Raw genomic sequence first — 16,089 nt, 5'->3', positions numbered from 1 at the left:
TTGACCCAAAAATCCAAATTTGAAGAAAATTGCCGGTCTGAAGGTATACGGTAACCTTAAAATGTAGTAAAAACAAAACAATGGCGTACGACCCTTTAGGTGAGTGTGCCACTGATGGTCAGTTACCACATTTTGTCGTCGTCTGTGATCTATTACCTTGAAACAGTTAGATACCACTCGCCTTAGTTTTCAAGGAACCATAGTTTCGATCATCAAAATGTAAATTGTCATTGCTCGCACCATCGTTCTGTGTTTCTATTTCGTTAGTAAGTTAAATAGACTGAATTCAGCTTTTAGGGAGCGCTTTCTTGTCCTCAAGAACCTTTAATTAGTTTCTGGCGTTTTGTTGCTACTTTTGATGGAACAAGCAACCTCAAGCAATTTCCTACAGCCAAAGCATAATTGTAGAAAATTTTCAGGTTTACAGACAAAAATGAATGCTACTTTCAGTTTGTAAACCTAGAAAGGCATAAATTGAACCAACGTGTATCTCTCATTTATACGAAGGGTTCTCAATTTCTCCAGCTGTTAAAAAACAGAGCGATCGTTCCACCTTACTACCAAGTTTTTTTTGAATTTCAGTTGAACTATGAAAACTCTAGAAGATCGCTCACATTCAACTTGTTTATCCCTTGTGAAACAATTGAAATAAACACACGTAATGTATATTCAGCAATTGAAATGACATACTTTATTTATGTAGCTTTGGCTACATCCTCGAGTTACATTAGTTCTTACCCCTTCAAAAAAGTTATCCATTTAGCTAGTGTAGTTTTTAAGTTACACTATTGCCAACAATATATAAAATAGAGCTGTCAATCTCCCACGTGCTGAGTAAAATATCGAAGAATCTCTTAGCTGGGCGCCTCCCTACACCTTTAAACGAATAAATCACCTCGCTAGTTTAGTGTTAAGCTAAAGTATGGCTTACAATATGTAAATTAAAGCTTAAGTCTATTTATGATCTATCAATTCCCTGCATGCTGCTTAAAATATGGAAGAGTTTCCTCAGTAAGAGCAGGTAACTCTGCCTGTCAGGGTCAGATGCTAACTTGCTGGAGAGCTGCCTGTTAAAAGCAAATATAAAAGGTTGTTTTTCGTTGAATATATACCTGTGGTGATAGGAGTAACATTGATTATTCAATTTCGAAAACGAAAAAACTTAAAAGGGAGAAAAGGGAAAAAGGACAAAAAGGATAATTGTGTCATTTTCGAAATAAGGGACCGTTCATTTTTTATGAGGGAGGGGGGGCTGGTGGGATTTGGAAGCACCATTTAAAAATCGCATGACCCCCCCCTCAGCTTACCAATTTTTTCACATGACCCCCCCTTATAGCGGTCATTTTTTGGGATGACCCCCCCCAAAAAAAAATTGAACAAACAATATCTAGATTTCAACTTTTTTAATATTTGTCTATTATCCCCCTACTTCACGTTATTGTGCTCACTATGAAGACAATATTTACAATCTCTATACGACAGAGAGCTGTTGTTTAAAAAACAAATCAAAAGAAAGAGGAGTCAATTTCGGATCTCCTAGTTATGGCTCACCCTGAGCGTGAGGCATTTGGCCTCTCATTGGCATCTTCCTCATCTGAATTGATGAATGCAAGAATGACGTCACTTGAGTCATCTTCTCCCCCAGAGTCAATGGCATCACTGTCATACTCATCATTGTCACTTTCATCCGTTTCACTGCTGTCAGCACTTGCCCTGTTTTGTGTCAATGTCCTGGCATTTCTCAGTGTTGGTTGGCCAGCTCTGAGAGGACTCTTCTGCTGCAAGCATGAATGTCTTACAATTGCCTTTACTTTCTCACTCTTGCTGCTTTTCAAATGCTGCTTCAGCCCGTGGTGGTTTGAGTACTTGTTTAGTTCTGGAACACGTAGCTTTTTAAGCTTGGTTAGATTTTCGCACAACTCAGTCCAAGGATAATCCTCCTCCCTACTTAACTTTGCCTTTTCTTCTGCTCTCTTTTTCCTTTTAAATTCCAGCACTTCAAGATGCTGAAGATAATCCACCACAAACTTCGATTTGACAATAAACTTATCTGCAAATAGAGCAACGCTCTCTGGGTCAGATAAAACCAGCCTGCCACTTCCATGCTCTTTCTTCTTTATATTGTTAATCCAATCGGGGAAAGAGCGCATTACTACATGAGCATCATGAAAGAGGCTCATTCCAAAATGCGCAATAACGGCGAAAGCGACGAGTCGTTTAGGAAAAGGTTTACAGCTGAACGATCCAGGCAGTTTGACATCTTACATGCAAAAGAAGCAATTTTTCTAGGTGCGGATGGCTGTTCAGAAAGGGCGAGTGAGTTTTCCATGCAAGGGCACCAGTTGAAGCCCAGTGATGGAAGAAAACTGAACTTCTCCATCAAAGAGCACAGAGCAATGGTGGAAAAGTTGAATGTCATATTGAAAGGTGTAAAGGAACAAGATTCCACACTCTTTCAGTCCAATGGGCTTGCTTTAAAGCAGGGCAAAGAATTTGCCCACAGTTTTAATGTAAAACAGATCAAATGTACAGAAGCTAAGTTGACAAAGGTCACGCAGGACATGGAAGCACTAGAAAATAAGAAGAGCAATTATAACAGCATATTCAAAGGCATACTCAAACAGCACATCAACAAAAGGAGAAGGAAAAAAGAAAACCGCAGAAAGTCAAATGAAAGAAAGAGGAAGCGGACTGAAAACAACGTCCAACGAGTTTATGGAATCTGTGTTGGAAACCCGCTAGGAAATGATCTTCCACAATGCCTTGTGTACCCTCCTAAAACGGCCGTCCCGGAAGAGTGTCTTAAAGTTGAGGATGTTGCCACGTCGATATTTAGAAGAGATGGGCCATACATCGCACAGCTCTTGGAAGGGAATTATTTCGCCAATGCTGCAAGAAGCAGAATCACCACCAACCTTGAGCGGGAAGTCAGAGATTATGTTTACACCTTCATGTACCCTGAAGAGTACACTCTGACGGAAAGCATTGCTGCTTCTTGCAGCATTGGTGAAAGAGACTCCCATAGTAGCACAAGCGGCGACGAAGAACTCGACGACAGCGGAGATGAAGATGAGTGCCAGTGAAAGTTGCATTCAAAAATAACAGTGTTAAATACTTCTTTTCAGTAGCTACAAATGTTTTTTGTCGCCAAACGTTTTTTTAAAGCAGAAGGAAAGTTTGTAATAAATTTATATCCTGCCTTCTATGTTTATTCTATAGCAATTTTTTTGATATTCAAACATTATGCCATTTTAAAGTTTTACTAAAATATTTCACGTGACCCCCCCTTTTCCCCTTATTTTTTTGGGATGGCCCCCCCTCGAAAGCCATTTTTTTTCGCATGGCCCCCCCCCCAAATCCCACCAGCCCCCCCCTACCTTATAAAAAATGAACGGTCCCTAAATATTTCCCCCTTTTTTAACTTTGTTAGTTTCATTTTTCGAAAATATCATCTATTTTCAGTGTCACGTGCCTTGTTCAACTGGGGATGCAAACTTACGTTTATCCGTAACATCTGTTAGGTGAGTAAGTGAAACGAGTCCGTCATAACATTTGCACCTTGACAAAATTTCCACAGTCATACAAATTTGTGAAATCCGTCAATATCATCAACAAAAATTTCTGTCCAATCTGCTTTTTTCGTTACCGCATGAATTTCTAGAGATATCTCCATATATCGAGAAATGGATCGTTTACTCTGGCCGGTACCTAATTATTGTGGAGGCGTGGTGGCCTCATGATTAGTGCACTCGTCTCCGGATCGAGCGGTCCGTGTTCGAGCCCTGAAATGTCCCGGGGACATTGCGTTGTGTTATTGTGCAGGACCAGGAGCCATAATCGGGGACGGAGACCGTAAGCGCGCGCCATTTCAAGTATTGGGGTTGTCCCCATGATATGGGACAATAATTCTATTTTTAGAACAAATTGCGCCATCACCTGCGGCACACGCGCGTGCATGCTGCGAGGATTATTGGGGATGTCGCGCGGGGGAAATGGCGTCCGAAATTCCCGAAATGTTTCATGTTTTTGCCCGGCACAACTCAACGCGGTTACGTCTGTTGGAGTTTTGCTTAAGTATTTCCGTCGTAAGCTGCTCCAGTTTGAGTGAAGTAAGACAGTGTCGAATTTAGGTATGTTCCGCTGTAAGCTTATATATATCGCTGACCAAGTTGTGTTCCGACTGATGCTTCTTTTACATGAGCTGTACATTACTCCACTTAAAATTTCACATATGTTGAAGATTAACAGCTTTTCCATTACACAGCAAAAAACTAGCTGGATATATTTAGACATAGCAGAGCTTCAGGACTTCATAGTTTCATAGCTCCTCTTGCCACACGCTTGCGAGGAATTTGTCAGTCTATCGCGACCGAAAAGTAAAACAAAATAATTGCTAGTTTGAGTTTCGCTTGAATTGTAAGCAACGCTTGATGTTTCATCGAGGCTTAATAACTTTACGTCCGTTGATACTGCTCAGTTTTATTCGTGTAAAAATCCAGTAAATTCTCTGTTGTCGATGAATGAGAGCGCCCGCCGATGCGTGTTTTGTACAGTCAGTAAACATGACAAATTGTACTTCCGCCGCACTTTCGTGTGAAAGCGTACATCGAACTCAAACAATAGCTCTATAGTTTTTAAATATGTTTAAGATTGGTAAATGTTTGAGAACATATTAAAAGCTAAGCTGAAAATATGTGAATAAAGCAGAAACAATCAGCAAAGTTACGATGACGCTTTCTTTAATCAACTTGGAATAACGATTTCGATTTTGTTGATCGAGTTATAAAAACTCCTTGTCTATTTTCATTTTCGCAGTGTAAAACTTCACTATGCTTATGTTGAAGAAACACACATGATGTTAGTAGCCTTTTTTGCATTCGTGAAATTTGTTGCAGCATCTCAACACAAAAGATAACGAAAGAAATCTTTGTCAAGATTTGTTGACAATTGAAAACACCGACTCGGACTTGAAAGTGCACGAGCTGCACTATGCAAATGAGCTAATTGTACGCGTCCGATTTTTTTTTCAAAAACCTTTGCAAACTCACCAAACAAGCAGAGACAATAAGAAACCATCAAAACAGGTTTTGGTTATGATTAAACATTGTCTGAGAAACTCACAAATTAACTCGATACCAGAGTAGAGAGTTTTCTTGCTATATTCTTAAGCATACGCGTGAGCTTACAACTAGCGTGAGCAGATCTTATTATTCATTCCCAGCGCGAGATTGAAGTCTTGTTTTCGACCCTGAAAAACCCACCTTTTCCGTTAGCTCAGAGCATTAAACTACATATAAGCGCCCTGGTTCGTATTCCCTGCCTTATTCCCTGCCATCGCTATGAAAAATACGCAAGAGAATCTCTAACTCTCACCATTTGATCATGCAACGTGACAAAATCCACGCGAGAGCCCCTGACATGTGCGTGAATACGCGCGGATATATGACGTCAGGATGGCGCAATTTGTTCTAAAAATAGAAAAATTGTCCCATATCATAGGTGCGCGCGGATCCCAAGACTTATGGTCTCCGTCCCCGATTATGGCTCCTGGCAGGACACTTTACTCTCACAGTGCCTCTCCCCATCCAAGTGTATAAATGGTGGGTGGAGAGAGGCACTGTGACAGCAAAGTGTCTTGCGCTGGGGGTAACCCTGCAAAGTGTCTCGCAGTGTTACCCCCAGTGAGTGCCTGTGGGGGTAACCTTGCAATGGACTAGCATCCCATCCAGGGGGTAGACGAAATACTCCTAGTCTCTTCATGTTACGGAAACCAGGATAAGCTCCGGCCTGATGGGCCACTTGGCTCGTACGCAGACTTTACCTACCTAATCAATGCAGTTGTACGTGACCTTCAGATATTTGTATGTTCCATGACAGGGATCACCAAATACTGAGTTGCTTGCTTCCAAGGTACAGCTGCTCTGATAGTTGCATTTGCTGTGCACAATACTAAGAGAATTGCCAGCATGACAACTGGTTGTGTAAATTTCCGAATGAGAGCAGGTGCTGCGGTCATGTCTGCCATAGGAAGCGTCTACCACACTGATTCGCTTTCCATGGCAATTGATGGTGTTTCTGTCCCCTTCACAAATGGTTAAGGAATCCTAATGAAGTCAAGAGGAAATTTGGAAAAAAACTTCGAAGGTTTTTTCTTGGAGTTAAATTATTGTAAACTTTTAAGGTATATTTATTTTATTCTCGTTTTCTAGTGGTGTTACCTTGCCTTTGGCAAATCAGTGTTTTTAACCTCAGTAAAATATAAATTTGAGTTGAGCAACTTTCAATTTGGAAATAATTTGTTGTAGTCACAAAAAATGACTAAATACCAGTTGACATACATGATCATACATCAGCCTTTATGAGGCCTCGGCCACACTAATGCGTTTCCACAAGTATCCGTTTTCGTCTAAACGAAAACGACGCAATACGTTTTCGCCTATCGTCCTCACTATAACTCGCTTAAACGCTCAGATGGAAACAATAGTCAGGTATATGACGCTTTTTTCGTCACCGTTTTCAAAAGCCTCCACTTTCACCTGTCCACCCTAAAAATCTATCGTTCTTAAAAGGCTCCACCTTTAAAACCGTTTTCCAAAGCCTCCGTTTTCATCAGCAGTTTTTTTGGGTCGTTTCACCATAGACGATGGGCGATGGACTAGCAAGAACTACTAGCATCCCATCCAGGGGGCGGAAGAAATACTCGTAGTCGCCTTATGCTACAGAAAGCAGGATAAGCTCCGGCCTGATGGGCCACTTGGCTCGTACGCAGACTTTACCTTTACCTTTACCTTTACCTTTACCTTTACCTACCTGATCAGTGCACTTGTACGTGACCCTCAGATATTTGTATGTTCCATGACAGGGATCACCAAATACTGAGTTGCTTGCTTCCAAGGTACAGCTGCTCCTGTAGTTGCATTTGCTGCGCACAATACTAAGGGAATTGCCAGCGTGACAACTGGTTGTGTAAATTGCCGAATGAGAGCAGGTACTGCGGTCATGTCTGCCATAGGAAGCCTCTACCACGCTGATTTGCTTTTCATGGCAATTGATGGTGTTTCTGTTCCCTTCACAAATGGTTAAAGAATCCTTATGGAGTCAAGAGGAAGATTTCGAAAATAACTTCGAAAATTTATTTTTGGAATTTTAGGGTACATTTACGTTATTCTCGCTTTCTAATGGTGTTGCCTTGCCTTTGGCAAATCAGTGTTTTTTAACCTCAGTAAAATATAAATTTGAGTTGAGCAACTTTCAATTTGGAAATAAATTTGTGCATTCACAAAAAATGACTAAATACAAAGTTGACATACATGATCATACATCAGCTTTTATGAGGCCGCGGCCGCACTAATGCGTTTTTACAAGTATCCGTTTTCGTCTTAACGAAAACGACGCAATACGTTTTCGCCTATCGTCCTCACTATAACTCGCTTAAACGCTCAGATGGAAACAATAGTCAGGTATATGACGCTTTTTTCGTCACCGTTTTCAAAAGCCTCCACTTTCACCTGTCCACACTAAAAACGTATCATTTTTAAAAGGCTCCACTTTTGAAACCGTTTTCGAAATCCTCGGTTTACATCAACGTTTTTTTGGGTCGTTTTACTATGGACGATAGGCGATGGACCAGCATCCCATCCAGGGGATAGAAGAAATACTCCTAGTCTCTTCATACTACGGAAACCAGGATAAGCTCCGGCCTGATGGGCCACTTGGCTCGTACGCAGACTTTACCTTTACCTTTACCTTTACCTACCTGATCAGTGCACTTGTACGTGACCCTCAGATATTTGTATGTTCCATGACAGGGATCACCAAATACTGAGTTGCTTGCTTCCAAGGTACAGCTGCTCCTGTAGTTGCATTTGCTGCGCACAATACTAAGGGAATTGCCGGCATGACAACTGGTTGTGTAAATTGCCGAATGAGAGCAGGTACTACGGTCATGTCTGCCATAGGAAGCCTCTACCACGCTGATTTGCTTTTCATGGCAATTGATGGTGTTTCTGTTCCCTTCACAAATGGTTGTTTGCCTTGGTTCAGCTGGGAAAATTAAGAATTAACGTGGCTCGATCGGATTTTTGAGTAACGGTAGCGTTCAACTTTGAGCGACTAGAGCACTTCCATTATCAATACTAGCTCGACAAATTTTAGCAGGCCTCGGGAAAGTTGCCGGAAAGCAATCGCGCGTTTTATGAGTTCATGATATACAGAAATGTACAAAAGCATGGTGATCCGAGACAAAAGAAAATTATAATGAAGACAACAAACAACATGAGTGAAAATCAGCGCAATATTTTGCTGAGTTGACGCTGAAAGTTAGCAGCCTTAAAATGTTTCAATTTATCTGAAACTCCTGTATAACGTTGAATATGGATTAATCTCATCGAGGGCCAAGTCTAAAAAAAAATCATCGAGTGGTTTTTAATTCCCGCCTAATTTAAGAATTTAGGGGCAATTTTTGATAAAAAGTAAAATAAGAGCCTTTATTATATAGCTAGTTCCGCGAGCGGGCAAGATGAATCAAATCTTGTGCTGTGATTGGCTACCCGAGCGGGCAAGATGGAGCTATCTTGCCCGCTCGGGACTACCCACCGTGTCCCGCGAGAAAAATTTCCCCGAAAGCAATATACTAAATCCTTTGTTGACCAAGCTTGTTCGGCCAAGATGGCTGGATATTGGCCTCGTTCTTTTTTTTGCGAGTTTATGGACCGAGACGGAGTCGAGGTCCATAAACTCGCAAAAAAAGAACCTGGCCAATATCCAGCCATTTTGACCTCACACTTGGTCAATAACCCATATATACCAGTTGATATTCAAGCCAATGTTTCTGAAAGTCAAACGGAGCGATTTCTCCGAGATTTTCACTCCAGGTAATTAGATGTTATAAGATTCATTCAAGACCAGAATACCATTTAGTCAAGTCTTGTGGACATAGTTTGCAATAACGTTTAAAGCAGCTTTGTTTTTGTTGTATTTTGACGCCTTGAAACTTCACTCGTAGTTTTCTCGAAAACGCTCTCATAGATTTTTTTAAAATTTTGCCATCGTTAAGACAGCTATGTCAAGTCCGAGATCCCGACGTCGTATTTCCAAAATTATCCCTGGTGGCAAGTTATTCGGTCTTATGTAAAATGGGGTATGCCGTCATTTCGTTGCTATGGTTATTCAGATCCTTGTAAAATGTACCCTATTTGAAACTTTCACCTTTCTCTAGAATACTAGTGACGTTCAATTTTCCGTTCGGTTGATAATGGAGGTGTTTTAACTGCTCAAAGCTGAACGGTATCGTTACTCAAAAATCCGATCGAGCCACCTTAAAATAATAATTAAACTTTGTGCTTTTCTTATGATGACAATGAAGCAAGGCTGATAACTGCATACGTAGTAAGCTTAACCGGACAACGACATGACAGAGTCCAAACTGAAAGCCAAGAATTGGAACCATGGACAACTGTTTCGACCTGGTTGTGTCTCGTCAGCGCGGTGTGGCTGGAAGCAAGAAGTAAAGCAACCGGCTGGTTGACTGATCGTCTACTTAATGCACAGGTAATGACCTCAGATCAAACTCAAATCTAAATGTTTGCTGATTGGCCAATGTCACATACAAAACGCGTGACAAGTTATCAGCCTTGCTTCATTGTTATGTTTCTATTTTTGGCTGATCAGATCTTTTACAGATACTACGTACACCACCAGCATTTTCGTTTGCGGTCTCTTAAACAACGTTTATTGCGCGGTTTAGCACTAACTGTAACAGGACATCAAACGGGAAGAAACTAAAAAACATGATCAATTTGAAAAAAAAGTATTCTGTGCCGAGCAACCGGGCCTGATCACATGCCAATTGCTGATAATTCAGTTCAAAGCGAAGATATTCGCAGTTCATGCCCCCGCCTCGACTATTTACGGAACTGCAGGTTGTGTGAATATTTTCTCCAGGTCAGTTGTTGTTGTTTTTTTCTTTTACAATGTTGAAGGAACTCAGTCACGACCGGTATTTTGGCCACGTACAAAATTACCTTTAAATTGAAGGACTATACTGAAAGGTGTAGCTTATACTGAGATACTAAACCACCAGATGGACAATAATAAACCATAAAGGAACAAGGATGGTTAAGGATGGAGAAGATTACATGTAACACGGATGACAAACGATGAACTTGAAAAATTTAGGTTAAACTTTTCAGTACGGGCAAACTGTGACGTAGCTTCTTCAAGTTTAGCGTATTGTGTGCATGAATACAATTATTGTTGTTGTTTCAAGAAATTCCTCCGTTACAGTGCGAAAAACTTTCACATGAAGATAAACAAATAAAAAAAAATCACTGCCAATGGTTCAAAACCTATCAATGGAAATTAACCGTTTACTGGTCTAGTGAACGGTGGTTTTTTGCTATAGGTAACTATGGCGAAAACAACTTTTGAAGCAAGGCATCACACTGTTTACTATAGTTGTGATTAGCATAGTTTCCAGAGGTGAATATAAGAATTTGACATTCTGATTGGTCGAAAAGCTCATCGCATGACGCTATATTCACCCAGCTAGAGCTTGGTTACTAAGCTCGCCATCTTTGCCATCTCGGCAAGTAAACATGGCGGACAGTTGCTGAATGAAGTCTTCATTTATTCGAAAGACATCATTCGAAGTCCAGGATATTTGAAAGGATGGAGAATTTTCAAAATGACTGCTGTCGCCCTTGGACCAAAAATCTTTAAGAATTCGTATTCAAAGCTTTTTAGAATCGTAAACGCAGTGGAGAGAGGCACTGTGAGAGTAAAGTGTCTTGTCCAGGAACACAACACAATGTTCCCGGCCAGGGATCGAACCCGCACCGCTCGCTCCGGAGTCGAGCACACTAACCATGAGCCCACAGCCCAAGAGGGCGAGTCATAGCTAGCATTGCTCTTTTTCCCTCTTGTGATCAAGTAGGATGAGGCTATGTACTTTTACTGAGTATCAGATGATAATTACACAATCCTACTTTCTATTGTATCGAAATTGTCTGACTGTCAAGTGATTCTTTGCACAATTCCAAGCTATTGTATGAGGTAGCAAATGACGGTAATACGAATACAGCAATCTACCCACCTTTACCCTTAAATGACCCGGACATGTCATGTCAATACCTGATACAAATTAAATGCATAAACGAGGAGGCGACATAAAAACTTCTATTTGCAGGCAAATAAATTCATTTAAAACTCTGCTGATAAATATAGTTTATGCGTCTTCCCTATCCATTACCAGTAAACGAGCGCGCCAAAGTAAAGAAGTTATTTTCCTTTTCCAGGTTGCTTTCGTGAAAGTTAATGGAGGGTTTAAGAATCAGAATTCAGTTTTTCATCGTGCTTATAATAATTAACAATGTATTTCACGAGTGCGCGTTGGATATGAGATGCTAGACAGCCAACGAGGCGCGTAGCGTCGAGTTAGCTATCTACCATCTCATATCCAACAAGCGCGAGTGGAATAATTGTTTTATTAAAAACGCTCCCACAATATGTAATGGTAATTGAACTGAGTGGAGTGCAATTTGGTCTGAAATCATACGCGTGATTTCAAAATCGAACGAGCGCACAGCGCGAGTTCGATTTGAAATCACAAGTATGATTCCAGACCAAAATTGCGCGACACGAAGTTCAATTTCCACTTTATTACATCCCTTTTAAAATCGTACAGTTTTATCGCCTTAAATTTTAGATATTTGGTGTATTGTTCCAGTAGCCGGTTTGTTAAAAAAAGAGGAACCAGAAACGCCTTTGCGTCTCATTTAGTATGCAAAACGTGTCATGTGTCGAAAACTCATTCGAGCATGACAAAGAAACAAGCAGTTCTGAAGTCAGAACGAAAATAGTCTACTTCAGGTATAAAAATTCAGTTCTCGTCGTCTGAATCAAGTATGGAAGGCCTTCCTTTCTTCTGTGGTTGAGGCTGAGACTTTTCATTGTCTTTGGAGAGGGAATTTGAAGGTGCATATCCTGCGAAATTCTGCGATCGATTTCTTTTGAGTTGTGAAACTCCCTCGAGTGCACGATGCCCAGTGGATAGTACGTTTTTTTTTTTCTTTTAAATACCGTTCAATGGCATGATTTTAAGGGAGTCCAGCTCGTTATCATCTCCGTTTCTTTTTGTGACCTCGGCATAGGACTCAATACTCAGGACCTTGTCAAGTTCTTGCGGCGCCATTTGTTTTAAGATATTTCCAAGATGGCGGGACTGGCACCGCCTTCGTAAGACCTTCGTTCATTCACTATTTTGTGCAGTGTGGCGTATTTTGACTATGTTTATTCACAGCGACAGAGTTGAGCTCTTTTGTTGCCTCGTTTGAAACTACCAGAAACCTGGAAACATCTACCTTCTTGAGATGGCTCTGAATTTGTTGTTGTGTGGTTTCCGTTTGTTTATGTTTTACTGGACTCGATATCATACGGATCTTGAGCTGATGTTGAAGAAAAATCGCCAAAATATTCGTCAAAATGGACACTGAAAGTTGGAAACTTCCATTGAAGTAGGCTTTCAGCCTGCAGGAGCTCATAATAGACATTCGGAAACTGTAATTACTTGAATTTGTCAATTTTTTTTGGAAAAAAAAAAACTACAATAACACCAAAGTTTTGGCAATAGTAGTTGCAAAATTCTCCACACAATGGCTTTTTGCTTTCCATTTCCCTGAAATTTTATTGATTACTTTAAACTAATCTTGAAATCTGATTGTTTGTTTTGTTTTACTGTCCCATTCTCATTGGCTGAGAAAAAGATGCGATTTAGGGCAAAAAATAGTGCGATTCGTGAATAAATCGCACCACTGAGAGCCAATCAGATTGCAAGGATAACCAGTGATTTCAAAATGGATTTAATAAAGAAAACTAAACCGACTAAAAATGCGAAAGCGAAGAAAAATTGACCGCGTTTACAAATCCTAATGGAGTCAAGAGGAAGACTTGGAAAAGAGTTTGAATCAAATCAGCGTTTTTTAACCTCAGTAATTGCATGAATTTGAGTTGAGCAACTTTCAATTTGGAAATAGTTTGGCACATTCACAAAAAATAGCTAGATACCAGTTGACATACCTGACCACACATCAGCTTTTATAAGGCCGCGGGTCCACGGCCACACTTTAACAAATTTATATCAGTGTTTTATGCGTCTGTTCTCTTATATATGAGAAATTGCATCATAACATTTTCAAAGTGGCTGAGGAACCACAAGCCGCGGGCGAGTGGTTCCGCAGTAAACTTGGACAATGTCAGACGCAATTTATCATCAATAAGAGGACAGACGCATAAAAAACTGACGTCAATTTGCTTTTTACAACAAGACTCCAAAATGGTCAAACGCCGGGAATAAATGAGGGGGAAAGACGCCGTAAACTTGCCGTAAACAAAGATAGTGAATTTTATTCAAAATGACGCGAAAATTGTCAATAGCTTTTCTTCCTTTTTGATTAGCTACTTAAAAAAGTCAATAAAGTCTCATTGGTTAAAAAGTTGACAGTTTGAAAGCTGGAAGTTGAAAGCTCGCATAAATTAAAATTTTATCCTTCAATCAGCGCGCGCGCGCGCGCGAGAAATTAGACAGTTATTGTAAAAAGAAAAAAGCATTTTTAGAAGTATCCGTTTTCGTCTCACCGAAAACGACGCTATACGGTTTCCTCTATCGTCCAAACTGTAACTTCCTTAAAGCTGATGGAAACAATAGTCAGGTATATGACGCTTTTTTCGTCACCGTTTTCAAAAGCCTACACTTTCACCTGTCCACCCTAAAAACGTATCTTTTTTAAAAGGCTGCAATTTTGAAACCGTTTTCGAAAGCTTCCGTTTTCATCAGCGTCTGCTTGGGACGTTTTACTATGCGAAAACGCATCAAAAAGTATGCTTTGTCATACGAAAACGCATTAGTGTAGTCGGGGCCAAAAGGTTGCAACTGTGACCGCTTTTAACAAGTGTTGGAATTAACTCAAATCTTTTCGTCCAGTTGGCAAGTTTTTTTCATAATAAAACCTGTGCTAAGATCGCGACCGTATTGCAAAATATCCCAATTCACCTGCAAGAACAAATTTAAGTCATTTTAATATTTACCGTATCTTTTCTTCTTGAGGGCGGAGCCCGTTGCTTCATCCTGCAGCAGGAGAAATGAGAAAAAAACCTGGTCGGACTTAATGAAATGTTATGAAAATAATAAAATCGTATCTTCCGTTTCCCGTTTATAGAGTTTTAATCAAAATATGCCAATAATATTCAATTTCAGAGAGTGTCTTTTGCTATCTTGGCTGAAACAGTGAATAGCAATATTGCATATTAATCGTTTTTAATCTCAATTTTCCAAGAGCAATCCTGTTGTTTCTTTTTTCACTTTAGCAAACTATTATTCAAGGCTTCTTTTTGTTTGAAGGTTATTTTGGACAACGAACAACAAATGAAGTAGGGCGTGCGACGTGGCCCCTTAAACAAAATGAATTTTGTATCTAAGTATTTTGGGGTACTTACATTGCTTAGCATGAAGCACAGCCGTAAAACCAACAACAGTTTTCCATTCATGATGTACGACGTCAACGCGTTATCTCAGTGTAAAATGGGAATTCGTATTGTTGCAAGCGGATCAAGGCAGCTAGTTTCAAAGAAACTATGGTGTAGCAGCGTCGCCAGTGAGAAGGCTGAAATGCTCAGTTTTTTAGGATATAAAGTAAATTAAACGCAGTTTAGATTGAATAATCAGTCCCTACAATTGGTTTGTTCGTCACTTGTCAAAGCAGTATGATTGCTCAACTGTAAACAAATTAAAATGAGAGAGTTCCCTTGATTCAGCTTTAAAAACTGCCAATCTAATGTGTGTTAAGTGAATAAAAATGGTGAAATTTTTTGACACCTGCCAATCTAATTATTGCAAGTAAAGTGGATTTTCATAATTTGCCATACATGATGAGAAAATAGCTCGCTTTCGATAACTTCAATTTTCAATGCTGTAAAAATATTTTTAAAAAAACGGATCGTAAGCAAACAGATCCTAGCTTTCCTCTCCGTATGAATCTGTTTCTGAGGCATCAGGTGTTGAAGAAAGGCATGCATTTGTTTACGACACCTGTTACATCCAAGTCATGCAAATTTTTTGTATTGCTCTGATAGCGTGTTCATAACAGCACGTTTTAATGAAGTGAGTGTTTAGACGTTAAACACTTATATAAGCAATGACGATCGCGACCCCGAGGACAACACCTATTAAAAAGTGAATTTATCTTGTAGCAATACAATACATCTTTTATTTAAACAAGGTGGGTTTTAAATCTAATATAGCTTATGGGGCCGTGCGAAAAAAATGTAGTTAATAGCATATTAAAAAGTTGAAAAATGCAAAAAGATGTGAATAAAATCAATAAAAGACGAAATCACTGTCAATCTGGGGACTCATTTACGGAGACTCTTCACTAAAGTTCAAGTTTCTGAGGGCGGGAGACTTTTTGCCCTTTTAGCATAATCTCTGGCGCTGACAGCGGATGGTTCTAAAAGTTTCCAAACGATGGATCCTCCGTGTATGATATTTAAGAAATAGAAAACATGTACCGTGTTTCTATTGAGTTATAGAAACACGAGTGGAAGTTTGGGAGAACGAGAAATGCTGTGGGAACACGAGCTGCAGGCGAGTGTTTCCACAACTTCTTCGAGTTCTCCCAAACTTTCACGAGTGTTTCTATAACTCGATAGAAACACGGAGAACATGTTTTCTAATTCTTTTAGAAAACACCGCGCCGAAAAAAGGAAAACAACTTGTTAACTTTGATTATCAAAGGGTAAATTCTCTTTGTTCGCGCCATCATTACGTCAACAGCTCGTGCTAGTTCTTGTTTCTATCGAGTTGTGGAAACACGATTTTTGACCAATCAGGGCGCGTATTTTCTTAGGACTGTTTTCTAAAGAGTTTTTCATATAATAAGTTTCGAAACGTTGCACGCTAATACGATGTTAAATTCGGAACTTTCGAGTTAGGCAATTGTCTAGATCTGTTTAGTACCTCTATCGGTATCAGAAGTTACTCAAGCTAAATATGTAACGCCAAGAGTCTAATCCAAATGAAAATACGAAACATTAGCC

The 16,089-nt window shown here is 39.9% G+C and overlaps 1 protein-coding gene across 1 annotated transcript; it reads right to left on the bottom strand.

The window, feature by feature from the left end:
* Nucleotides 1–689: 689 nt before the first annotated feature.
* LOC145473102 (L-rhamnose-binding lectin CSL3-like) lies at nt 690–16,083 on the bottom strand. The gene is made up of 7 exons (XM_081455015.1): nt 14,870–16,083; nt 14,491–14,817; nt 14,083–14,122; nt 7,757–8,043; nt 6,811–7,089; nt 5,826–6,104; nt 690–1,067 (listed from the first exon to the last, which is right to left on the bottom strand). The coding sequence occupies exons 2-6, from the start codon at nt 14,539–14,541 to the stop codon at nt 5,826–5,828; spliced, it is 936 nt and encodes a 311-aa protein (XP_081311141.1). The 5' UTR covers nt 14,542–14,817; nt 14,870–16,083; the 3' UTR covers nt 690–1,067.
* Nucleotides 16,084–16,089: the final 6 nt, after the last annotated feature.

This window comes from Orbicella franksi, chromosome 2 (genome assembly GCF_964199315.1).
Source record: "Orbicella franksi chromosome 2, jaOrbFran1.1, whole genome shotgun sequence".
NCBI classification, from domain to species: Eukaryota; Metazoa; Cnidaria; class Anthozoa; order Scleractinia; family Merulinidae; genus Orbicella; species Orbicella franksi.
The sequence above is the reverse complement of the archived record's forward strand: the minus strand, read 5'-3'. Positions and strand labels throughout refer to the sequence as shown.